Genomic DNA, 27662 nt, shown 5'->3' on the forward strand with positions numbered 1-27662 from the left:
CAAGGAAATTAACCCGATTTCCAAGCAATTTAACCCCATGTAATTGCATCACTCATGTCAGGGAAGCAAAGGAGATCATAACGAGACGTTTCAAGAACCGCTGAGACACGGGAAACGCGGCTACATCACTGGGGCCTACTGCAGCGCTAACCGACCCGTTTTGCGGCCTGGGAAGAGGCGAGGGCGCGGGTGAGGCGGCCGATCACCCAGCCTGGAGCCCCCTGGAAGCAGATCTCAAAGCAACAGACGACCATCCACCAGCCTCCCTCCCCCCCCCCCACCGGTAAGGGATATCCCGGCACCAACGGTACAGTTAAGGCAGAGACCCACGGCCCAAGGCCTGCTCGAGCCAAGAATCACCAAGCCCAAAATGGCGGACGCCATGCGCCAGCCGGCAGGCATGGGGGCCTGTGGGGACCCAGCGACTGACTCACTTACAAAGCTCAACGAGATTTTCGCTGCCTTCTGGGCCAAGATATGGTCGAGGAAGCTGAACACGGTTCCAGTCAAACAGGCTATTACTGCACCTACACCCCCGGCAATTTCATGCCTTCAGAGCGGAAGCAGAATGACAATTGCTGGCGGCTCCTTGAAGAGGCGCCGACGTCGGTACCGGCAACACAGGCAGAAACGAAAAGTCTGCCCCACGACTAACATCCACCCTCACCCCAACTCACCACAACTCCGAACCAGAACGGAAGCACCTTGCCCAGCAGGGCAGCACAGACTCCCCGACAACGTAAACCTCCGCCAACACCTGCTGGACGCCTGGCACCTACTCATCTTCATGCCTCCGACGCTCCAGGTGACAAGGGTTCTGGGGGACTGTAGCTGGCACCCAGAGGGGATCGGGTGAACAGAGGCACAGAACCGGAGTCTGCCAGGCATGTTTCACCACAGCTGGACTTCCTCACCATGCCCCCTAATACAAGAACTGTTCTCTGCACACTAGCTTGACACACAGTACAGTAATAGTCCTAACATGTTATTCCTTTATTTTGCGCAGAGTTTTTGTGCTTACTCCTTACCTGAGTTTATTTTAACAGCTCATGCTTTGTGTTATCAGCTAGGACAACTAATGGGGCAGCCCATGCATGTTATAAAAAAAAATTGTGGAAATACTGTTGGTTTAAATTCACATTTAACACCAAGCTATCATTGACTCAAACATAAAAATCTCCTTCTCAAATGCTATGCTACACACCTTACCATCGCTTTAAGCATGACTTGCCTGAGCATATGCATAATATCGAGTCTAGCATGTTTACTATAAAATATTGTTATCTTATGTTCTCCATGTTATATAAAAATGCGCTACTCTCTATGCCACAGTTTAGCCTGTTTAAAATTTACTTGTACGCTGTCGTGGCGTCTTTCAATGCTTATGTACCCTCCTGCGCAACAAAAATAAAGAATTCAAAAAAAAAAAAAAAAAAAAATGATATTGGGCCCAGATTGCCAGGACTGCACAGACTTTCTGTGTTAAATTACATTTATTTTATCTGTACATAGTAAGTAAAGTTGAATAGGATATAAACATTTTTTTTTTATTTCACAAAATATGAGGGTAAACTAACAAAATATGGCAAATTAAAGTGCTTTAAGGAAACGTGTTTTGTTTGTACATTTCAATTCAGTGTTATGCAAACTCTACTAGTTCTCGATTTAATGTTGTTGTTTGTTGGGCATGCTTTCCAAATGATTTAATGTTTTTGTATAAACTTTTTAAAATAGTTTAATAGTATGAAAAATATATACATTTTGTAAAGTTGTAAAATATTTTTAGATTTTGATAGCTTTTTTTTTTTTTACCATATTATGTTTTTTTAATATTTTAATATGTTGAAAAAAGTCATTTAAAAAGTTTATTCAGAAATAATAAATAATTTGGAAATCTTATACAGTAATACTAAATTGAGTTGTTAGTAATGAAAATGATAAACTCAGTGTGATAAAAGCATATAAAACCTACACAGTGCCCTGCTGAAGAGTCCTATAAGAGTAAAAATGCACAGTCCATGGCTAGGCCTGGCTTTGTGCGGTTTAGAGCAGTAACAGCAGGAATAGTTTCTCTGGCTCAGGAACTAAGCTAGCAGTGATGTATGCTCAAGGTGACCACATTTCTTTACATTGTCAGCGGATTTTGGAGTGTCAGCTGTGAATAAGGAAGCACAACAGCGTCGGAGTTCATTCATTGGATCCCCGTATTGGTGAGTTTACAAGTAGCAACCCTGATTAAGGCACACCTTAATTTATGAAAAGCATTCTGGAAAGAACAAATAGGGTGAGATAAAGCTGGAACACATCATATGAGATGGAGAACCCAAGATGAGATGGAATTGCAATTTTCTAGGATGAGCTCCACCACAATGGTACAGGTATCCCTAACATTGCTGGCTTCCAGCAAGTTACTATGCTTATCCTATCCATCTCTAACTACTAGCAATTTCTACAGAGTGACAAAAATAATATCCTGATAACTTTATACATTCATACCATTCAGTCCTACTGATTAGCAGTATGGGCTCTCCAATCAGATGTTTTTGTCGGCCACTGTGATGCATGATGATTGAGGTGCTCATTATGGTCAAGGCTTACATGATGCCTTTTTTCTATATATTGAAAAATAGGCTATTTTCATTTCATGTTATGTGTTAATGTTTTTTCTACACAATCAATACAATAGTTTTTGCATTTTTGTTCCAGTTAGGCAATAAGAGAATATTTCCATACGGCAACATATTCAAAGTGCCCATTTACCCCCATAGGATGGCGCCAGAAGTTGTCATATGTGAAACGTGTAAAGATGCCCCGTATGATTACCTCGCAGATATTTGGTCTCTAGGAGTAACTCTGATTGAGCTGGCTGAAAGGGAGCCTCCAAATCATGATCTGAACCCTACCCGTGTCTTGCTCAAGATTATCAAATCTCAGCCACCCAGTCTGAAATATCGTAAACTCTGGTGAGTCAACACCTGTCACTTAAAGGTAATGGTAACATACAAGAAAAAAATTCTTGTAAGGATCTGTGCATGAAATGCCATAAAAACCAGTAATATGTGAAATGTTTTCTATAAAATAGAAAAATGCCATGATCAGTTTTGCCATGATAATAGAAGACTGGATTTTTATATGTGGTACATAACGTTACCCATGGTGTCTATAGTGGAACTGTGGAATAATTATAGGTAATGCAGAGTTATTCTTTGTAAATAAAACCAGCTTACTATACAGTGCAGGCAATTACAATGTCCTTTGAATTCACTCAGGTCTCAGGATTTTAACAACTTCCTAGAGAAGTGTCTGCAAAGAAACCCTCGGGATAGATTTTCTGCAAGTCAGCTTTTAGAGGTAAGTGACAACAGTATGCCACAAGAGAACACTGTTACGTTGTATCAATATGGCTTTTAAAAAGTACACCTGAAGAAATTACACTATAAATCAGCTTTTTTGAAAGGTCCACTACAAAAACCACAATATATTTATTTAATGTAAAATATTTTTTCTACAATATCAGCAGTAACCACTACTAGCAGCTGCCTTCTTTATGATAAGCCTAGGCAGGTTGCCCACTGAAAAAAAAAAAACAAGACTCAGTTTACTTTATGATTAAAAAAAAAAAACAGCACTTCATTCCCTAGAAGTAACAACAAAAGAGACCAAAGTCAATACAAATAAACTTATTACAAAATTATAGATGAAAGCTCTTGGTTAATATTATGGAAAAGTTATTTTTCGATCAGTAAAAATATTGTCATTCCATATGTATATGTTCCAGTACTCACCACAGGGATATAGCAAAGTTTGAAAGAAGTGAGGGTCAAGCAAGAAACAGACCTTAATAATCCTCTGGAGAATCTTGACTAAAGGAAATTGGTAATGTCTGCTAAACATGTAAAGTGAACACCAGATTGTAACCACACATCTGTCCAGGAGAACAGAAGTAGATATAGCCCTTGCAGAACCAGAGCCTGGTGACAGGTGGAAACGTAAAAAGACAGAAAATGGTATGAATCCTCATTGAAATGGTTGCTATAGAAGCCACCATCCATTTTGATTACCTCAGAAGGTAACAAGTTAATGGTCCATCTTTCTGGTTTTCTTTGCTGTTTTTAAAATATCTTTATTTAAGAAAGGAATTGAAATAGCAGCAAGTGAACAAATCTTTGACAATGACAAATGAAATCCGTGTACACAATCTATACCTTATGTATTCAAACCAAAAGAAAATGTCATCCACAAAAGTAAATAAAAAGGAACACTGTGGTATGGGTTTCATTCCTGTGACATGAGTGCCTAACTCCAGAACATGATGTAGTGTCGCGTACACCATGCCCAAGACGAGCTTTAGACAATGGGACTATTTAGAGAAACACTGCCTGACTCTTTTGTTCTTATTGTGTGTCACTCGTAAGTCAATAAGCCAGTGTGTTTGGCCTGAAAGCAGGAGCCTCTGTTTTGGATCAGTTATCTACGCTGGCATTTCACATGCACCTGCCAAAGTGTGCAGTAGGACCCTTTGTCCTATTGGGTGGCAACCTAAGTTGGTATTTGCAAAAATGCCAAACAGTGCCCATTCTGGGGTTAATGTGAAGGTGAAGTCTAACACAAGGATTGTTAGGCCTAGAGAACTATTGAAACTTATTAATGGGGTAAGATTAGCTTTGTGGAGTATCTTGAACAAAATTTCCCAAATCGGTTGTGTACATTATATTATTATAGAAAGCTGCACTGAAGTAGATATAACAGAGCACGGAGGCGGTGGGAGAGGGGAGGTATCAATTCTGTTCTTGAAGCTGAAGGAGGATGGGCCATTCTTCTAAAGGACAATGCAGCTGAGTAAAGTTCCCTTTTAGTTTTTGACGAGGAATATAGTGGTGATCCAGAATCCAAGTTTGCATTAGTAGCCCTCAGCATCTTCCTTTTCAGGCTAATTTTGATCTAACCTTTACCAGGACTATTGGAAATAATACCACAGTTTGGCAAAAATAATATTCTAAGGCACAATAAAAACATCAAGTGCCTCTGGGGTTTCGTCTTGTTGAGAGAAATAAAACAAGGCACATTCTTGTTTATCCTGAGGATCATTAAAACTTTGTGGACGATTAAAACAATTGCATTGTCTTTCTGTTCCTCTAGAGGTCTACTGAGAGTGTCTACAATATGGTTGTTGAAACCTCTTACTGGGTTATTTACTAAAGTGGGAATTGCCTGAAATTCAAAGCAAAAATAGCAAAATTAAAAAAAGAATTGACTTAAATAATTATTCTAATTTAGCATTTTTGGACAATACTCTAAATTCGAATTACTCCCTGCGCCTTCTTCACCAGGATCCACTGAATGGTTTTCCAATAAAAATGAAATAAACACATTATGGAACGCCTACTTGCCAGGAACAGGTGAGTACTGGAGAGTGGAGTTGCCAGGTTTTTAAAAGTCTTGTGAGTTTCAGTGAGCTATCTGTTTAGGTGCAGCGTGCAGGAAGAAGAATGCAACTACTCAGCGATGAGTACTGCTGCTTTATGTACATAAATAGTAACTAAAGACAAGTTGCCAGATAATATTTTGTCCCCCCTATCTTTCTCCAGCACCCATTTGTGCCCAAGGTCACAGACAACCAGCCATTGAGGGAACTGGTGGCTGAGGTCTTGGCTGAAGTGACGGAGGAAGAAGGGTACCCGAAGACGAATGGTCATGACAATGTGGTGAGGTTAACATTATTTTGAAGACCAACAACTCTTAGTTATTAGAGACAAATCACAGAACTATAACCATATGTATGCTAGCTATGTAAAATGTAGATAACCAAGCATTCAGTGGAACATAAAACAGTGTAGTTCGATGTACATGCTGTGTGTATATGTTTTGATTCCATTTCATGTACAGTATATAATTAATAAAGACAGAAAAAGGTAGAAAACGGAGACTAGTGAGCAATGCATTGCATAAGACTTGTACAGTTTAAATAATGTATCCTTATCGTAGAAAATGTTCAAACATTATCATGAAAGGTGAATACATCTTATCTATTATATATAGCTATAGTTATAATTACATTTAGACATTTTCTAATCTCCACAGAATAATATTCCCCTTACCTATCACAACAAAGAAAAAAGTGTGGGGTACATGAAACATGAAAATGTTTCTTCAACGAAACATAACAATGGATATACTGGAGTAAATAGATGTGTCCTAGAAGGGGCTCAATCAGAAAAGCTAGTAAAACCTATGGATCAAGATGCACCATTGAGAGCACGTAGAGGGTCCAGCTTCCTGAAACAGATGCGCAGACGCTCCGCTCCCATATTTGCAAGGGAGTCTAGACCATCTATGAAGTGGAAGCTTGATAATGAGCTTAAAGGAGAAAAGCCTAAGGAATATCATGAAGAGTTGAAGGAGCAAACATTGCAAAATGTTCCTGCAGGATCAAAACATTCTGAACTGCATCTTCTTTCAAGGACTTCACAGGAAAAAACAGAAGTGAAGATGGATATTAAAGAATGGTACCATAAAGATGTGAATGTTAGTGATGCTGTACAATCAGACTCCCTCCCTCCAATTTGTAGGGAAAATGCAGAAATCAGTGGAGATGAGGTGGGCCAGGAGAGCATATGTAAAAATAATGCTTCTGAAAGCCACATAAATAAGGACAAATCACTTCCCTGCTATGCATCCCCAAGAATGTTGAAATTAAGATGTAGAAGTCATGAAAACCTGCACATTTCCAAGAAATTATTTAGAAGATGGACAGTGCCAAGGGACAACAAAGTAAATGCATGGAAAAGTTCAAAAACAAAACTAAGCAATGGAGTGAAACACAGCGAGACTGATGGAGATAAAGTAGCATTTTTGCATAGCAAAGTTGATTGTCAAACACTCAGGACTTCTGAACATTTGGAATCTAGTTCTATCAAGGATAATGAAGATAACAATGTCAAATTGAGTAAGAAAATGATAATCACACTGGCATCTGATTCTGGTCAGATTACAGATGGGGCCCAACAAAAGGTGACTCAAGAAAGATGTCCCTTGACTAAAAAGTCCAGGAAATCAACTGAGGGGACTGTTCTACTTTACACCACTGAAGCTTCCTCAATTTCGAGGGAAGCTAGAGCCTCAGTAAAATGGATGGTCAAAAGAGAAGATATAGGACTGACTCCTAGAATTCTCCAGGACTCTTCTACTAAGTCACCAAGTTTGGAATTGCCTCAGTGTGGTAGTCTTACTTTTGTAGCAGCAGGTGGCATTACAGAGAAAGAAATTATTGATGAAGGAGGTATGCGCTCACATTGTATAACAAGTAAAAATAATACCATTAAAGATAAACTGAATCAGGATTTACCACTTAAGAATGTAAGTGAATGTGAAGAAGATAAAACAAAGGAGGCAGACATTGTCAAGGGTTCACCATGGAGAAGTACCGAAAATATATGTATTTCTTCCAGGAAGTTATGTAGGAGGTGGTCAGTGCCAAGTACAAGGTACAAACTAATCACAAAAGTCCAGACCAGTGAAAAAGACACAGAGAACAAAATGGAGCAATTTGATCTATTGTCAGGCAAGTGGACCAATTCACATACTGTAGAAAAGAAAGTAGTTAGGACAACTCAAAGTTTTGGTTCAGGCTACACTGAGAAGAGAGAGGCAACCACTGGAGAGAGAGGCAGGAAAGATGACCTCACCTCACTTATGCACAGGAGAGATGGACATAAAAAAAGATTGCACTTTGCTCGATGTTCATGGTCTGTTCATCTGAATGACTCCAATGGAGTAGTAAATCTGCCAAGACAAGAGGAGTCAACAGACAAAGAAGAGGAAACAGTTGACTTGGACTCGGATAAAGGCCTTAATATGCAGGTATGAGGATTTGTTTCATATTCACAAAATCACTATTTGGAAATAGCATACCTATGAATGCGGAGATAATGGGCATTGGAGTGATAGTCCAAATGGAAATAACAGTAAAAAAATAAAAATAAAACAACAATATAAAGAGGTGGAAAAGGGTGACAGGGAAATCCTGAAATAAGTACAAAATGATAGTTGAGTAAATTATTACAATCCAGGGATGAGCAATGAGGCAAGGATATGTAATAAATAAAAGTATAACCTTGAAGTGGTGCAAGAACAGATACAATAGGCAAATGGATACTGTTAAGGAAAAATGAGGATGGTAAAGTCCACAACGTGGATAATTTATAGTATTTTAAATTAAAGCAGTCTGAAGATCATAGATATAAACATAATTTAATGAGCAAGTGTCAGAAACAAAGTGTCAGAAACAAAGATTTAAAAAAAAAAAATCTTTATTATGCCTTCAAATGAAATAGACAGGAGTATACAGGCATACCCCGCTTTACATACCCTCACTTTACATACACTCACGAGTACAGACATACCCGCGCCTCTTCTGTTTGCAAGCGAACAAGAAAATGGCAGGTTCTATTCTCGCCCGGAGCAGCTCAGTTCAGTGCCATTGGGGTAAGAACTTATCACACCTTCTGACATGAGCAATTTAATGAACAAGTGTTGGGTCAGAAACAAAGATTTTAATTTTTTTAATTCTTTATTTTGCCTTCAAGTAAAATAGACAGGAGTATACAGTAATAAGGGTTGAGGAAACAGAGGGCTGCATTTATTTTAGAAAGAGTAAGGGTTTACTGTGCTTACTGAAAAGTAATGTTCCCATATATTTCAATGGAGGAATTGTTATTCAGTGAGTAGAGTAAATCCTGCCCATTATATTTAACATGACTAAATATTATATTTTTAGCAGAAGCATACTGAGAAGCATTTATCGTGATGGCAGATACAAGAGAGTTTTTCCTATCTAGTCATATGAAATGTAGTCCATGTCATTTGGATTGGGAAAAGTTTACTAATCTATATGTTAGAATGAGAAAGAGCAGCCTTTCAGCTTTTGGGAGGAGTAGCACGCAACAGCGCTGAAGGAGACTCAGCGCTGGAGAAAAGGTGAGTAGATAGTTTTTTTATACTGCACACCAGAGGGGGGTGAGTGAGGGATAAACTAGCTAGGGACAGGTTTTCTATAGCACTAGGAATACAGATGAAGTATACTATGATGTTAATGGTTAGAGAAAGTGTAGTGAATAATGAAATATAGCATCACAAAACGAGGTATGAGGAACTGGATAAAAAGATCCAGATATAGCAACAACAAAAAACATCAGAAAAAATAGTACTCACAAATGAAGCAAAGCCTCTCACTGCTGCTCAAACAGTGACAATCCACAGTACAAATCAAAAAAATAGAGGCTGCACAAAATGTTGCTACGTGCACAAACAAAGTGCTACCAAAATTTATTGGAGGACAGAATAATAAACAAACGTTTCGGGTACAACCCTTTTCAATGCACCATGTCCCTCCTGAAATATAGCATATGGGCATAGTTCAAGTTCACATTTATTGGTGTCTTGGTTGTTTTAGATGCCCATCTGTAAATGCCTCTTGGTAATTAGCTTGTCTATGTTTTATAACTGCCAGGACATAAAGCACAGGGCATTTACAAATGTCAAACAAAAACATGAGGAAGCTGCCATGATTTGTCATACAGTTTGGTGCCTACAATACACAATAAGGTGATAATTGCTATACCTAAATAAGTGGACTTTAGAATTTTATGAGCTGCAGGACTATAATTTGACATAGCAAACCATAATAATTTATTACTCAAATTAAGCATAAGTTTGTAAGTCAATGTGGTCTACAGCAGGAGGGAAACCTACCAACTGAACAAAAGGACAAACAAACTATATGGATTACACGGAGGTTCATTGTAGACGGGAAGGAGGTGAAAGTGTCTTCATGCAAACGCAAGACTGAACCAAGTGTCCGAGACATAAAGGAACGCACTGTGAGGTGAGAATGTGTGTAATAAAAGCATGAAATTCAACTTAGGTCCATTATCCATCCACTAGCCATGATCCAGCCCTTGAACAATGTCTAAGCTAAAGAATTACTAACTATAATAAGTCAATGTCACATTCCATTCCATTTAATTTAATCAAACTGATAATATTAGTTATAACTTACTAGGTGGGCATGAGATCTTTTGAACCATGAACATGATAGAGTGGTCAGCGGCAACCAGAATTGGCCAGTGAAACTGGGAAAACATGGCATTAAACAGAGCATATTCTGTTCACTGGCCTTTAAAATATGTATGATAATTCCATCACGAAAAAACAGACATTTCATACTTCTAGTAAATAGAAACTATTGGTTCAACCAATATATATATATTTGTGTTAAGGGCTCATGATAGTACAGAAGATACAAACACTGATGGTATTAAAAGAGCAAGTCGGTTGTGGTGTGCCGGAACCGACGATGAGGTAGGCCTGTAAATAAAGAGGGCCCACCAAGAAGAAATGTAAAGAGAAAAGGAGTTAATAATGAGGAGTGGGCAGGGGCGGGCTGGGCCGGGGGGCAGGGTGGCAATTGCCCCCCAGGCCGCCCTAAATCCAGGGCTGCCCACATCCAAAAAAAAAAAAAAAAAGTTCCCCCAGTGGCTGAACTACCGGGTCGGAGCTGCGTCCAGGCCCATCACACCAGGGGGCCTGGCTGCTCTGTAGACCCCTGCTGGCAGGACTGCCTCCCCTTGCAAAACTGCTATTTAGTATATTGCTAATTCGACAATATACTAAATAGAAATTATCCTACCTCACTGATTGGCCGATCGGCCAGTAACCTCAGTAAGGGGCAGAGTGAGGTGCAGATGGAGGTCCCGCTGCATTCATTGTTTGGGTGTGCCGCGGAGGCACACTGGAACTCAATGCCTAACCCTCACCTCTTCCTGGGCGGAGTTCTGGCAGAGCTGCCTCCATATCCTGCCTGCAGGGCCCCTCCCTCAGTTCCCAGGATGCCAGCACTTAGACAGCACAGGGGAGCACAGAGCAAGCCCAGCAGACCTCAGGCCCACAGGATTTCCTGTCCCAGCTTGCAGCAGTGGCACACAGGATCAAGGTGAGTGAAATACTCTCCATCACCTCTTCCTGCACACATAGGAGGCTGTCTCTTCCTGGCTCTACTTCTTTCTGTGTGTCTCACTTCCTTTCTGTCTCTCAAGTTTTTTAACTGTCTTAGGCTCTCCTTTCCTTGTATCACTCTCTGTCTCTCTATAGCTTTCTAGCTGTCTCTAGATCTCCTTTCCTTGTGTCACTCTCTGTCTCTCTAGTTTTCTAGCTGTCTCAGTCTCTCCTTTCCTTGTGTTACTCTGTCTCTAGCTGTCTCTGGCTCTCCTTTCCTTGTGTCACTCTCTGTCTCTCTATGGTTTTCTAGCTGTCTCTGGCTCTCCTTTCCTTGTGTCACTCTCTGTCTCTCTATGGTTTTCTAGCTGTCTCAGTCTCTCCTTTCCTTGTGTCACTCTCTGTCTCTCTATAGTTTTCTAGCTGTCTCCGTCTCTCCTTTCCTTGTGTCACTCTCTGTCTCTCTATGGTTTTCTAGCTGTCTCAGTCTCTCCTTTCCTTGTGTCACTCTCTGTCTCTCTATAGTTTTCTAGCTGTCTCCGTCTCTCCTTTCCTTGTGTCACTCTCTGTCTCTCTATGGTTTTATAGCTGTCTCAGTCTCTCCTTTCCTTGTGTCACTCTCTGTCTCTCTATGGTTTTCTAGCTGTCAGTCTCTCCTTTCCTTGTGTCACTCTTTGTCTCTCTCTAGCTGTCTCTGGCTCTCCTTTCCTTGTGTCACTCTCTGTCTCTCCATCTCTTTACATGTGTAGCTCTGTCTCCCTTTGGCTCTCTGTCTCGGTCTCTCCCTCCCTATCTGTCTTCTCTGCACTCTATCTCCCTCTCTGTTTCTTTGTCTCTCTCTCAAACAGCCACAAATACAATCACACTCAGCCAGCTCTCACACCCACACAATCACACTCATCCAACTACACACATACATGTAACACTCACCCAGCAACAGTACAATCACACAAAGAAACCATACACATGTCAACCATGTGTATTGCTTAGTGGGGAGTGACGAGGAGTGAAAATATGCACCAGGTAGAGTGACAAGGGGGCCCTACTTTAATTCTTGCACAGGGGCCCAGTGGTCCCCAGTTATGCCCCTCGTTGCCCCCCATGGGCCCGCGGTACTGGTACTGTGGTTGAACTGGGGCCCACACACTAAGGGGGACCACCGGGTGACCCATACAAAGCAAGAAGAGCTAGACCCCAACTCCCAAGCACCCTAGCCAACACACTGGACCTCAGGAAAGGTACCAGCAAAGGTAGGAAACTGTCTTTAAAAGTGTAAAGTGTGTGTGTGTCAGTATGTCTGTGTCTGTGTGTGTGTGTCAGTAGGTCTGTGTGTGTGTGTCAGTAGGTCTGTGTGTGTGTGTCAGTAGGTCTGTCTGTGTGTGTCAGTAGGTCTGTCTGTGTGTGTCAGTAGGTCTGTCTGTGTGTGTGTGTCAGTAGGTCTGTGTGTGTGCAAGTATGTCTGTGTGTGTGTGTGCAAGTATGTATGTCTCTGTGTGTGTGCCAGTTTGTCTGTGTCTGTGTGAGTTAGTATGCCTGTAACTGTGTTTCTGTCAGTGAGTGTGCGTGTGCCTGTCAGTGAGTTTGTTAGTGTGTGTCAAATCAGCAAGTGTGTGTGCCTGTCAGTGAGTGTGTCTGTTTAGGTGACTGCCCCCCCCTTTCAATCACATGGAAACGTGTTTTTACTCTCCTCTTGTTGCGATGGGCCACTTGACTGGATTTGCCCCCCAGGCCTAACGCTGCCAGCCCTCCCCTGGGAGTGGGTGGGAGGGTGATGCAGCGCTGACCTCGAACGATATGGAGCCAGGTAAGGGGTGTCCCTTAAGTAGGGAAGAGGTGTGTCATACGCCCCTCCCACAATTACAGGCCAAAAGGCCTTAATACTTGTGTTAAGGGCTCATGATAGTACAGAAGATACAAACACTGATGGTATTAAAAGAGCAAGTCGGTTGTGGTGTGCCGGAACCGACGATGAGGTAGGCCTGTAAATAAAGAGGGCAAAAGTAGAAAATCAAATTTATTACATACCAGCAATATACATACTTTAACCAGACATGTCTTGAAAGGCATTTCTTACTTCTTGTACCGGGTTAGGTATGTATCTAGAGTAAGCCGATGATTTCCAGCGCCCTAGTGACTTGATAACATGAACTGGAATGTTTGCACTGGATGCTGTGGAGGCCGCTCCTATGCGGAAGGAGTGGCCCAAATAGTTAGCTGATTTGAGGCCCAGCTGTGCAAGTAAAGACCTGACGTGTGTCATAAAGGTGGTGGTAGTGAGTACCGAACCTTGTAGACTGAAAGTGGTTGAGATGGTGGTTCGTTGTTATGCTGGGTATATGAGTCCAGTAGTTGGACGGGGCTCCACCTGTTGTGAGTAGGATAGTACTTAACCTCTACTGAAAATGCATGTTGACTGGTTTTGGAGTGAGGCAGAGTCAAGATATAATAGTCCATGTGTTTTGTTAAGTGTGAATGAAGTAGGATGTGAGTGGACTGTGTTGTGCTGATGGCGGTAAATTCTCTTGGTCTCAAGAAACCATAAACAAGGCTACGTATATGGCGGTTTTAACGATGAGGTTTGTGTTGTTGGCAAAGGGTTTAAATCTAGTGAATTGTATAAGTCTTTAAAAATATGGAAATCTATGGGTAGCCTCTGGGCCGTACGTGGGGGTTCGGATCTCTGAATACCCCTAAGGGTGTTCTTAATTGGTAGGAGGACACTTGATTTGTCTGGTTGTAAAGTTAGCATGTGATGTTGGATGCCTGTCAGATATGGTTTGATTGTGTTGTTTGATAGTTTGAGTTTGAGGTGGCAAAAAGAAGCAAAGCCCAACCAGGATGTCACGATGAAAGGTTGTAAGATGTTGTGTTCAGAAAGGAATCTTTAAATCAAATGAAAGCTCTATCGTAAGTTTCCCGGGTATTAGTAGACAGTGCTAATTGGGACAATGTTCTGCTATGTTGCATAATAGCATCTAGTCCATTACTAGATGGTGGAATAGTGGGGTGTTCATGGCTGTGAGTGCGGCTGACGGGAGTATTTGACGAAAAGCCTGGAAATTAAAGCGAGACAAATTGTCAGCAGCAGTGTTACATACACCTGGAACATGAATACAAAACAAGAGAAAATTATGACATGCAGCCAGCCAAGTGAGTTTCCTCAAGAATCTCATAATAGTCAGTGATTTGGATCGGCCTTGTTTATAATGTGACAAGTTACTTGGTTGTCTGAGTAGCAACGTACAGACGAACCTGCCCATAAATGCACCCATGCCACGGCAACCGTCATGATGGGATATATCTCAAACAGAGCTGAGGTAGTGTAAAAACCCTCCAGGTCCTGAACTTCTGAAGGCCAGCTGCCCCAAAGCCATTCGTTCCTGAAAAAATGCTGTAACACCTGTGGTAGACGCCGCGTCTGACCAAATGGTAGGTGAGGAGTCAGACAATTTTGGAAGGAACATGCTTTTACCATTCAAGGTGGTTAAAAATTTTCTCCACATAATTACGCCTGCCGTGGCTTGGGTATCCAGGGGTGACCTGTGTCCATCATGTCTAAAAGTGGGAAACATGTAAAGGAGTTGTGAGATGAAAGCCCGGCCTTGAGGTATGATGCGAATGGCAAAATTCAGTGACCCAAGCAGAGACTAATTCTTGCGGTTGCAAGTACCGAGTTGTATGTAGAGATTATGTTGATCAGAATGTTTTCTACCTTGGGCGTGGCAGGCTAGCTTGCATGGTGGCTGAGTCTAGTATGATACCCAGGAATGTGATGAAGGTATCTGGTCCTTCAGTCTTGGTGGAGGAGACTGGGACACCCACCTGTTCGAATAGACTGATGGTTTCTTTTAGGCTACTGGGAGGGGAAATATTCTCCTCGACCAGTAAGAAATCATCCAGATAATGTATAACTGTAGGGCATCTGGCTATATTTAATAAAACCAGCATAGGGTTTCGGCGAATACGTCGAAAATGGCCGGACTACTTTGGAACCTAAATGTTAAACGTGAGCAAAATAGTAGTTCCCTGCCCACTTGATACCATGCAGGTGACACAGTGTAGGGTGGATAGGCAGTAACTTGAAAGCATTGTGATATCAGTCTTACTGAGCCATGCTCCGGCCCCTGCCTGCATGATAGCCGTAATGGCGTGATCTATGGTGGAATATTGCAGTGAAAATTCCTCAGAGGGTATGAGGGAGTTCAGACTAGGAGTGGCAGAGGTGTGAGGTGTTGATAGATCAATGATAAGTCTCTGTTTGTGAGAAGATTTCCCCGTGACAATACCGATGGGGTTTGTCCGCCATGTGGTGAACGGAGGGGACTGGAAGGGCCCCCATAAGAAGTCCTCTGCCACTTCCTGGCTATGAGTGCCTCCACCGCTGTAGGGTTTGTTGTGCGGATTGTAAATTAGGACATTCCAGGATTCCGGAAGGCATGTGTATGAGGCCTGTGTGAATCCTTCTGATAGACCCGAGATAATGAATTCCACCAAATGTCTAGATGGATGATGTGGCAGTAATGTCGTAAGTACAGAAATGTTTATTGATGTTAAGTATAGTTTTGGGATACATTTTATTTGGACACAGATTTAGCATGTGCCCTGAAACAGATGGCTGGAGAAAGTGATTGCAACTCAACCAGTGCTGGAGGGGTCGCAGCGGCCGACCCAGCCATGGTAAGGGGTGTAGTGACCGATTCCCCAGGGGTGATACTGGCAGGCTAACTAGGCCTGAAAGGCGAAAAATTAATCTTGTTTGTGACAGGTGAGGCCCTGCTAGTTGCCAAGTGGCTATGAGAGGCTCTGTCTATGAGTTGGCGCGAGGGGTTATTGAGGCCACCCGTCGTAGTGGCAGGAATCGTAGGCCTCTCAGTGATAGTAAAAGAAAACAGGGGGAGGGAGTGACAGGTGAGGCCCTCTCTATAATATTGCGAGGCGGCTTACTCACGTGTGGCCCGATGGCGTTTGCCTCCGAAACGTTGAGGCGGGGTGTTGGCCTCGAGGACCACTAAACGATAGGCAGAAATGCCAAGAAGGGAGGTACCTATTTGGGCCTATACCCCTAACTTGCCAGTACTCTATGGCCTAGAAGAATGAAACGTATGTGAACTACAACGTGAGCAGGCTTACGTACCTGGTAGTATGTATGAAGTTTTGAGATTCGACAGGTATGAAAACCTGGATAAACCTAAAAAGGGATCGAGTGAGAATGGATCCTGTGAGACCTGTGTAATCTGTATAGGCTGGGATTAGGCTTCTAGCAGTATGTGTGGGAGGTGTAAAATCTATGAGTATGATAGTGACATGACTGCCCATGCTTGGTGACAAGCGTTACGCTGAGTCCGATACCTGGCAGCAGGGGATTGGCCGTGTAATGTGTATATATGGAAGGTGATCAGATGATATGCATGTCACTAAACTGATCTGGGAATGCAAGGGACTTTTTAATGTGAAGTGACAATATGCAGAATCATAAATGTTGCTGTAAAGTGACGTATGAATGTATGAACCAGAACGTGTGATTCAAAAACCGAAAGTCTTGTGAGACGTATATGCCGTGTTCTTGAATACTCGTGTTACGTCGCCTGAGTGTGTCAAGAAAAGGCCTGAGTTTGTAAATGCCATGTGAAATTATGTGAAATGACAATCTATGCAGAAAATGTTGTAACGTGACGTATGAGTGGTTGAACCAATGCGTGTGATTCAACCCGAAACCCTCTGTGGAAGGTAGGACCGTGTTCTTATATACTCGTGGTATATCGTATGAGTATGATAAGAAATGGCCTGAATAGTTAGTGCCATGTAATCGTAATGTACATGGTTGTAATAACATCATATCTCCATTATACTCTTTGAAAATAGGACCGTGTCCTTGAACTCGTGGTATGTCGTACGAGCATGACAGAAAAAGGAGCCGTAATGTAGGCTAACCATAACAGTAATATACATGTAATATCTGCATTGTAAAATAAAATAACTTATTATTAAAACCATATATATATAATAAGCAAACTGAAACAAAATAGACAACCTAAGATCGTGTAAAATAAGTATTTTAAAGTTTAACCGATAACTGTGCAGGAAACGTATGATTGGTTGGATCAGTACGTGTGATTCAACCCGAGTATGCATGAAAAGGAATTAAATCCTTGTGTCATGGTTAACAACAAAGAAATGAGGCCTGTAACGTAGGCTGATTTAATTGTAATGAAATGGATAATTATAAAAAAAACTCCAGTAAGCGTGGGAGTCCAATGTCTATACAGAAATGTTAGCTGGTTTCATACCCTTGATGTAATAAGTGATACCTTAAAAATAGCATGAAAATGGTCTGTCTATTTAACCAAGCAACTTTTTAACCAAATGTAAATACATAAAATGATGAAATGTAACTCACGAAAAAGATCTATGTGAATACATAGCAGAATAACCGAATCTTAGTATGAAGGGAAACAGAAGTTAGCATGAATAGCTTAACCGTATGCATTTTAATGCGAACAGCAATCGTGCATAGAATATACTATGAATAAGTGCCGACCAGAAAACACAAACCGAAATGACAATCGTTTAAATGAAGCAAGGTTGTTTTTTACATGAAATGCAATAATGTCTGAGAAGCCTGTAGTACACTGAATGACCGGTAGGGGTCAGTGTGTAGGCGAAAATGCAGTGGTTTGATGGTTTGTACATGAAATGCAATAATGTCTGAGAAGCCTGTAGTACACCGAATGACCGGTAGGGGTCAGTGTGTAGGCGAAAATGCAGTGGTTCGTTGGTTTGTACATGAAATGCAATAATGTCTGAGAAGCCTGTAGTAGACTGAATGACCGGTAGGGGTCAGTGTGTAGGCGAAAATGCAGTGGTTTGTACATGAAATGCGATAATGTCTAAGAAGCCTGTAGTACACCCAAAGACCGGTAGGGGGTTTAAACGAATGATATGCATGAACATGCAATGGTTTTAGAACAGACTTAGACAAAATGCAGCCGTAAAGTGAGGACCTGACCCGTGCATGGTGCCGTGGGACTGATGCCTGGCATAACGGGTAGGTTGACTTACAGTTTGTGAGTCACTTGGACACCATCCACGGCGATGGATTGAAGAAAGAAGGTGGTAGGCCGGAAAAGCCTGTGGCTGGATTCCTGACACAGCTCTGCTTAAAAAACCTCATGGAGTAATCAGGTAAAATGGCGTCTGGATGACCCGGAAGTGGAAATGATGCAGCGCTGACCTCGAACGATATGGAGCCAGGTAAGGGGTGTCCCTTAAGTAGGGAAGAGGTGTGTCATACGCCCCTCCCACAATTACAGGCCAAAAGGCCTTAATACATATATATCTTAGATTAGAATGCTCTCAACAGAATCAAATCACAACTTTCCAACCAACCTGGGATTTGACATAATTTCAGAATTCCGTTTACAGGACTCCAGTTTAAGTAACTGTATATAATAGATTTAGAAATGAAATAGATCTCCTTTAACCAAATAAATGAATATTAGTCTAAAAAAAAAAAAAGAACCAGCAGGCCCATTGATTTCCTCCCATGTGATAATGTCCCATAGGGTTATTCATTAAGCATTGGATTTTGTCCAGATGGAGAAAACCTGGTGAAAATAACTGAATTCCAATCAGAATAGCCATTCTCATACTTTTCTCATACGTTTTCTAACGCTAACTCTGGTCAGAATTTGGTCAACTTGAACAGATTTGCCACAATTGGCAAATCAGTGCTTTTCGCATCCAAACCCTGTAAAAAGTACAGGATTCATAATATGTACAAAGCACTGATTTTGAATTCAATAAGGACCAATCACATCCAATAGAATGCACATTCACAAATTATTGTTCACTTGCCTTTCTGCAAGTAAATGATAGTTTAAAGTACTGTTTCCCGCTGCCCATTCGCTAAGAAAGGCCCCGTCTCATTTGCTAGCAGGCAAATAGTGTGGACATTTAAAATCTGGGTCTTGATTTTCAGTTTTAGTGCCCATATTTTAACTATTTGGATCGAGATTTCAGCCATTAGGCAGCTTTCAGTTTGGTTGAAATCCAGACCAAATTCAGACTCACTCAGATTCTATTTGGCAAAATATGGACATTGTAACATGCTGTGAACAATGTACAGATTTTGTAGTCTGAATGGTGCGGCCTATTTGGAACAACCCTGCCATTATAGTTATTACATTTCCTGCAGTTCTGGGCATTGACGATGTTGGTTAATAAACCTATGTTTTACCCCGAATATCCTACTTAGTAGTGACATAGGATATCAGAAAGCTAGGGTGGACACACGCACAAGCACTCATAACACCTCTAGCCACAGCCTATGCCTCACACCACAACTTCACCACATCCTTTATTAGCACTAGCTCCTGACACCCACATACATACACTCATGAAGCTGATAAATCAGAGGTGATCGATGTGTTCTGAGGGCCCCGTGCTGGCCCGGGCCCACTAGACTACCACGGATCACCGGTGAAATATTAATTTAACGGGGTCCACACCTGGTCATCGCCAGTGGGGTTTACAGGCTCTTCCTACATTCTTATATATAGCTGATAGGCTCCGACACCTTTACAACTCTTTTTTTTCGAAACACTGTATATGAAACTTTGCATGTATTATTGCATTCTCCCTCAACTGCTTTAAGACTTGCAAGTCTCGCATCTACACCTATTGCATTATTGTCATGTTGTAATTAATTATCTTAACCTTAATAAAGCCTTTGTGACCTAAATAAACCTATGTTTTAAAACATTATAGCAATCTGTGGAAGGAAGGGATACCATATGATCTTAACACAATGTCTTCATAATACCCACCCTGCAGACGCCAGGAGTTGCAGCAGTTGAGACTGTTGCAGAGAGAAGAAAAGAAATCTCAGAGTCAGCTAGAACAGAGAATGCAAAGAGAACGGGAGCTCATGTTTCGTCATATCGAACAAGAAATCATAGTAAGAAGGATCTAGTATTTATTGTGAGCTAGTTAATTATTTGGACATGGGAAATAGTTCACAAATGAAGCAACATGCGTGCCGCACAAATGTCAATTTTGTACTAAAAGACATTAATTTATTGCCAGTGTTTATACCATAACATCCAGATACCTCCAGATACATATTGGTAATGAGCAGCTCAGCTGCCAAATATATTATAAAAACTGTAAGAGTTTACTACCTAACCAGAAAATTATAAATGTCAGGCCAAAATAAACTGTGTAAAAAAACAAAAACAAAAACAAAATACATGGGTCTGAAAATATTAGGTAATTAATCTTAAAACTTGTAACTTTGTTGTAAAATATCCATAAGGTCTACAGTGAATATACCACACAGGCTGCAAAATTAAAAGGACACTTGGACACTCCAGGCACCAATACAACGTAAAAGGGTATTATATGTATGATGTATTTTCTCTGCATTCAAGTCTTTTTTTAGTATTGCTTCCGTCAGTGTAACTCCACCCCATAGCCACAATCTTCTTTTCACAAAGGGACTTCCTTATTAGATGTCCATTGAGTATGTACTCAGCTAAACCAATGAGGAATCGTTGTTAGCTAGGTTACTGATGTGACTTCACCCCACAGCCAATCGTTGTCCTCTTATCTCTTATCTCTGTTATAAGCAATATTAGTCAGTACGGAGAGAAAACTCATTAAGACCATAACAATTGTGTTTTTGCGCACTTGCAGGGGAAGAAGCACTATTATGAACGTGAAATTGAGACCCTGGAAAAACAGATGGAGCAGGCAAGAGCACGGTGGGAGCAGGAGCACACAAATCGAATGCAGCAGGACGCACTGCGCCTGAAATCTCAACAGCAGAAAGAGAGAACCAAAAAAAAAGCAGAGTTAAAGGAGAAATGGCAAGAGGTCAGATTCTACCTGTGGATGCAGAATATCAGCTGTCTGGCACAAGAGTTATTACAATAAATTGTACTATGTTGGACAGCAGTGCCTCAAATAAAAAAAAAATATATATATATATATATATATATGTTCAGCTCCTGCATTTTCCATACTATTTCCATACTATATGAACTCGCACTATGTTAATAATATGGAAAAATGCAGGAGTTGAAAATATATATTTTTTTTTTAGGCAACACAGTCCAACATAACACAAAGGCTGTCTGCAGGGAGAATGTGAAGAGTGAGCTGCTGCTCTGATTAGTAACAGAAAAAGGATGGCACATACAATGAGAAATAGACTCGGGACTAATCACCCATTTTAACCCCTTAAGGACACATCCATGACATGTGTGACATGTCACGATTCCCTTTTATTCCAGAAGTTTGATCCTTAAGGGGTTAAGTGGAGGATCATACCCACAAGCACCATTACATAAACCCAAAGTGAGAATTGTTAGGGATTTTAAAGTGAATTTGCTTTCAGTCCAGTAACGGGGCCGTAAATGTGCAATGTATATTTATTACCTAGTTATCAGATATCCTCATCCTGCAAGACATACGGCAGATTTTGGCAGTTCATTGTGAACAGAGGGACCTAATGAACGAGGAGACTAAAGTGCATTTGTTAAAATAGCACAAAAACCATCATCCAATTCACTTTTTAAACTCTCAGACTGACAAGTTATTTTAGTATTTGTTCAAGAAATCATTAAAACAACTTGATTAACAGGCAGCGCTCTTATAACTGTTTTATTCAGGATAAATGCCTGTTAGAGCAGCAGCAGGAGCTGAATGCCACTTTACAAAAAGTTGTTGCCGAACACAAAAAGAAAGTAATGAATATTGAGAGGGAGAATCTCTGCAAAATCCACAGCTTGAAGAGAGGTAGGTGATCACAGCATAATCCTAGTTCTTGAATGACCAAATACAATGATGCACATAACTTTTCAGCTTTTAACCCCTTAACCCCTTAAGGACCAAACTTCTGGAATAAAAGGGAATCATGACATGTCAGGCATGTCATGTGTCCTTAACCCCTTAAGGACACATGACGTGTGTGACACGTCATGATTCCCTTTTATTCCAGAAGTTTGGTCCTTAAGGGGTTAAGGGGTTAAGGACACATGACATGTGTGACATGTCATTATTCCCTTTTATTCCAGAAGTTTGGTCCTTAAGGTGTTAATGAGTGAACCTCAACATAATTAGAATGTAATCAACAGAGACTCAACAGCCAGTGTAGGGTCAGACAACCTTCCACTGGAGTTGGTTCGGTTGCAGGGTATCAGGGCATAACCCTATGGAATGAATATGAAAAAGAGAAAGAGACTAGATAGGGATGGAAGAAAATTCCTCCCCCTTCAAGTCCCTATACCCAAAACAACGTTAGTTCGTTAGTATGATGGCAGAAGTGTGCCTGTATAGAACTAACAGGAAATATATGAAAAAATAACAAATTTTTATTAATCCCACTTAGGGAAAACAAATATAAAATCAATACTCAATAGTGTATCACACAGTGATGAGTTAAAATAAATATAGGTGTATCAAAAACGGTGATAAAGAAATAAAAAATAAAATAATTATTAACAGTAGTTGTCTAGAGTTTGCTGTGCAGGCTCTACATGTATTATACAGGTAGTAATTGTCTAAAGTTTGCTGTGCAGGCTCTGCACTTATTATGTTGGTGTAAGCCAGTCGCTGGTAGTAGGTTTAGGGTAATTCGAGCATATATTTATAAAAATAGTCCAAACAATTGCTGTACACACTCAGCACTAACGTATAGGTAATAGTAAGCCACTGAAATAAGGTTCATAGGGTAGACCGTGTATCGAAATTTCAAATATGGTTAACAACAGAGTCTAAATGAACCACAGTAGCTCTATACATGTACCAATTGTGGCAAATTATAACGACTAAAACGGCTACTGTATTCCCCTCGTCAGTGGCCAGAATACGTAGACGGAATAGGTCCGTGCAAAGTCGCTAGTAACACCTCTACACGGTAAAGTATAATAGACCAAGCCAGTCTTCGTAGCAATTTAACCCGATAATAGAGGGTATGGGTATGGGGAACTCGGTAGTCACACCGAAAAAAATAAAGTGAGACTATAGGTATGCGGAAACACGTAACTTCCTAGTAGATTCCTAATCAGATAACAGTTGAGGTACTAGTTACACTAAGGTAGCCAAAAGGATAATAATTGGAAGCCAGTGCCCTGGATCCCAGGTTCCCCAAACCGAGTGTGTTGTCTCACCGGGAAAAACTCAAAAGGTGAGACAGTTAGTATGCAGACACAGGCATTACTCCCATAGTGGGTTAAATTTTTCCAGATAGCTGCTTGAGTCCTGCAATACACCACTAACGTACTAGGTGTAGTAGGGTAACAAGGAGATATTAACCAACTATGAATCAATTCCCTGAGTCCTAATTCCCCAGTCAAAGTAGAGGCAATCCCTCCTTGCTCAATATTAACGTAAAACAAAGTAACTGAATGGCCTAGAAACGAAGTATAGACCGTGTGGTCGCAGCAAACGATCAGTTCCCTAATCAGAGTGGAAGCAGAAAATTTCTTGCTAAATATAAACGTAAGAACGAGTAGATAGACTGCCTAAGCTGAGGTATAGACCATGTGGTCGCTGCAGACAAGCCCCGTTCCCCAGTTGAGGTGAAAGCAATCCTTCCTTACTAATATTAAAGATGCAAACAGAGTAACTAGACTAACTAAACTGAAGTAAAGGCCATGTGGTCGTGGTAAAAGCTCAACGCGCGTTTCGGCGCTATTGATGCGCCTTTCTCAAGAGCTTACCTGCCTTATCTCGCGCCACAATTTAAACCCCCTTAGGCTCCGCCTTCCGGTATCTGACGTCACCGCAGTAGTGATTGACGTCAGTCTAGTGGGCGGGGAATAGGTAGGTGAGTGGCAGGAATATCCTCACTGCTGGGAGATGGGTATGAATTAACCCTTCGAGTCCCTGTTTGTGCAGGAGGATGTTATTACAAAAGATCCCAGAATGCAGGATATATTAATAAAAAATGGTAAACGATAATAGGTAGTCTTCTATATTTCAAATGGAGCTGGTTGTATTAAGTGCATACAACAGAGTTCATGGAATACAAAATTCCAATAATGTAAAAAGGTGCAAAGAAATAAAGATACAGAATCTAAATAAATAGAAATAAATGGATAAATCAATGGATAAATAAGTGAATAAATCGATGAATCGATGGGTCGATAAACAGATAAAGTTTAAATATTGTTGAGCACATTAGAAAGGTATACATTCATATGTCCAACTTAACAGTAGGCGCCCCAGGTTAATACTGCATTGATGTGCTATATGGGTGGGAGCCTGATTGAAGTGATGTGGCAGCCACGGTAGGTACCAATACTGACTCAGGACATACAAAGTAAAAATGGATTATTGATATATTAGTATATTAAGTTAGTAATATATATATAATCCGTAGGACGCAGGTGATGATGGTGCACCTGTGGGAGATAACCCTAAATGAATTAGAGTGAGAGGCTTATAGTGAATAGAGGATACTGATATTTAAGATAAATGGGGCAAATGAAAAGCCTTCATTCAGGCCTTTCGGTTGTAGGGTCTTAAGTCTATAGATCCAAAAACTTTCACGTTGCCTTAGGAATCTGTCGTAGTCCCCCCTCCTCTTATTTCGTTTCACTAATTCAAGTCCACAGAATCGTAAGCCATGAGGCTTACTTGAGTGGTGTTCCTTAAGATGGCGAGCAATGGGTGTTTCAGTAGTGAGTTTGGGTGACCTGACATGCTCTTTAATCCTTTCTTTAAAAGGACGAAAGGTTTTACCCACGTACTTACGGTCACATTCACAAGTGAGAAGGTATACCAGGCCAGAGGTGTTACAATTAAAAAATGATGTCACATTAAAGACCTGTTTGTTCTCGCTATCGGATACTTTCTTTGAGTCTCGTCTAATATATTTACAGGCGACACAGCGTCCGCATTGGAAGGTCCCAGTTACCGGTTTGTTCAGCCATGTCTTCAAATTTGGACGTGGTAGTTGGAAGTGGCTAGGGACCAGGAGGTCTCTAAGGTTTTTTCCCCTCCGTGCCGTTATTTCAACTTTAGGGCCCAGAATTTTGGTGAGATGAATGTCGCCAGTCAGGAGTGGCCAGTATTTTTCAATGCCGGATCTAACTTTATCCCAACCTGCATCAAAGGTTGCAATCATGCGAGGGCGGGATGCCGTAGATGTTGAGGGTTTGTTTTTGCAGAGTAATGTCTCCCTATCAGATTCTAATGCTCTCCTGTACGCCCTTTTTAGGCACCGATTCGGGTATCCCTTTTCTTTAAACTGTTTATGAAAGCATAAAAAATGTGGACCTTGATTTTTATCCCAACATGAATCTAACAAAAAGTGAGGGAAAGGCTCTTCTGTCCCTCAAAGAAGATAGGGAAACAATAATAAAACCCGCAGATAAAGGCGGTAACATAGTGTTGATGAAATCCACCAACTATGTTAAAATGGCCTTAAAAATCTTGGATGACAGGGAAACGTATCGGATACTCCCCAATGATCCGACCAACTCCTTCCTGGAGGATTATAAACGGATCTTGGATAAGGGTCTCAGGAGGGGGGTTGCTATCTAGGGAGGAATATGACTTCATCCTCAATAAGAACCCTAGGATAGCAACCTTCTACTGTCTACCAAAAATCCATAAAAACAGGATGGACCCCCCAGGTCGCCCTATAGTGTCGGGCAATGAGGGGCTCACACAAAATGGGAGCATCTATCTTGACCAACTCTTACGCCCCTTTGTGGAAACCCTACCCTCCTTTATCCAAGACACCAAACAGACATTGGCACTCCTCTCAAACCTCTCACTTCCAGAAAATGCGAACCTATGCAGTCTTGATGTTGAGACCCTTCATTCCTCCATACCCCATGAGGGGGGACTACAGCATGTCCAATATTATTTGGAAAAAAGAGGAGTAAGCCATGCAGCGCATACAGAGTTCACCCTGGAACTACTCAAATTTGTGCTGACACATAATTATTTCTTATTCAATGACAAGTTCTACCACCAGGTGCGGGGCACTGCGATGGGGACAGCTTGTGCCCCATCATATGCCAATCTGCACCTGGGTTGGTGGGAGGATATTGTCATTGGATCCACGAAGCTCTCATCTTTTACCCCCATGATACATCTATGGGCGAGGTATATAGATGACATCCTAATAGTGTGGCAAGGCACGGCGAATGAATTTAATCAATTTGTAACCCTCTTGAATGACAATGACTATAATCTCAGATTCACCTCTGAATTTGGTGGAAAAAACCTGAACTTCCTAGACCTAACTGTCTCCATTGATGACAAAGCCATCCAAACAACTCTCTTTAGGAAACCTACCGCCTCAAACAGTCTTCTGGATTGGAAGAGTTTCCACCCCAAGCCTCTAAAGAATGGTATTCCTATAGGCCAATACTTGAGGGCCCGTAGGAATTGCAGCACCATTCAGGAATTTCAAACTCAAGCGGATAGACTGCGGAAACAGTTTAAAGAAAAGGGATACCCGAATCGGTGCCTAAAAAGGGCGTACAGGAGAGCATTAGAATCTGATAGGGAGACATTACTCTGCAAAAACAAACCCTCAACATCTACGGCATCCCGCCCTCGCATGATTGCAACCTTTGATGCAGGTTGGGATAAAGTTAGATCCGGCATTGAAAAATACTGGCCACTCCTGACTGGCGACATTCATCTCACCAAAATTCTGGGCCCTAAAGTTGAAATAACGGCACGGAGGGGAAAAAACCTTAGAGACCTCCTGGTCCCTAGCCACTTCCAACTACCACGTCCAAATTTGAAGACATGGCTGAACAAACCGGTAACTGGGACCTTCCAATGCGGACGCTGTGTCGCCTGTAAATATATTAGACGAGACTCAAAGAAAGTATCCGATAGCGAGAACAAACAGGTCTTTAATGTGACATCATTTTTTAATTGTAACACCTCTGGCCTGGTATACCTTCTCACTTGTGAATGTGACCGTAAGTACGTGGGTAAAACCTTTCGTCCTTTTAAAGAAAGGATTAAAGAGCATGTCAGGTCACCCAAACTCACTACTGAAACACCCATTGCTCGCCATCTTAAGGAACACCACTCAAGTAAGCCTCATGGCTTACGATTCTGTGGACTTGAATTAGTGAAACGAAATAAGAGGAGGGGGGACTACGACAGATTCCTAAGGCAACGTGAAAGTTTTTGGATCTATAGACTTAAGACCCTACAACCGAAAGGCCTGAATGAAGGCTTTTCATTTGCCCCATTTATCTAAAATATCAGTATCCTCTATTCACTATAAGCCTCTCACTCTAATTCATTTAGGGTTATCTCCCACAGGTGCACCATCATCACCTGCGTCCTACGGATTATATATATATTACTAACTTAATATACTAATATATCAATAATCCATTTTTACTTTGTATGTCCTGAGTCAGTATTGGTACCTACCGTGGCTGCCACATCACTTCAATCAGGCTCCCACCCATATAGCACATCAATGCAGTATTAACCTGGGGCGCCTACTGTTAAGTTGGACATATGAATGTATACCTTTCTAATGTGCTCAACAATATTTAAACTTTATCTGTTTATCGACCCATCGATTCATCGATTTATTCACTTATTTATCCATTGATTTATCCATTTATTTCTATTTATTTAGATTCTGTATCTTTATTTCTTTGCACCTTTTTACATTA

At 41.2% G+C, this 27662-nt stretch overlaps 1 protein-coding gene across 1 annotated transcript in view; it reads left to right on the plus strand.

Annotated features, from left to right (window-relative positions):
• The window catches only part of LOC134603025 (serine/threonine-protein kinase 10-like), a 54095-nt gene that overhangs the window by 19714 nt on the left and 6719 nt on the right, over window positions 1-27662 (plus strand). The window contains exons 5-13 of the mRNA XM_063448610.1: window positions 2138-2210; window positions 2769-2963; window positions 3270-3351; window positions 5589-5705; window positions 6082-7860; window positions 9735-9883; window positions 19825-19948; window positions 20686-20865; window positions 21663-21789. Coding sequence (XP_063304680.1) covers window positions 2138-2210; window positions 2769-2963; window positions 3270-3351; window positions 5589-5705; window positions 6082-7860; window positions 9735-9883; window positions 19825-19948; window positions 20686-20865; window positions 21663-21789 — 2826 coding nt within the window. The remainder of the gene's footprint in view (window positions 1-2137; window positions 2211-2768; window positions 2964-3269; window positions 3352-5588; window positions 5706-6081; window positions 7861-9734; window positions 9884-19824; window positions 19949-20685; window positions 20866-21662; window positions 21790-27662) is intronic.

Source organism: Pelobates fuscus, chromosome 3 (genome assembly GCF_036172605.1).
Source record: "Pelobates fuscus isolate aPelFus1 chromosome 3, aPelFus1.pri, whole genome shotgun sequence".
NCBI lineage: Eukaryota > Metazoa > Chordata > Amphibia > Anura > Pelobatidae > Pelobates > Pelobates fuscus.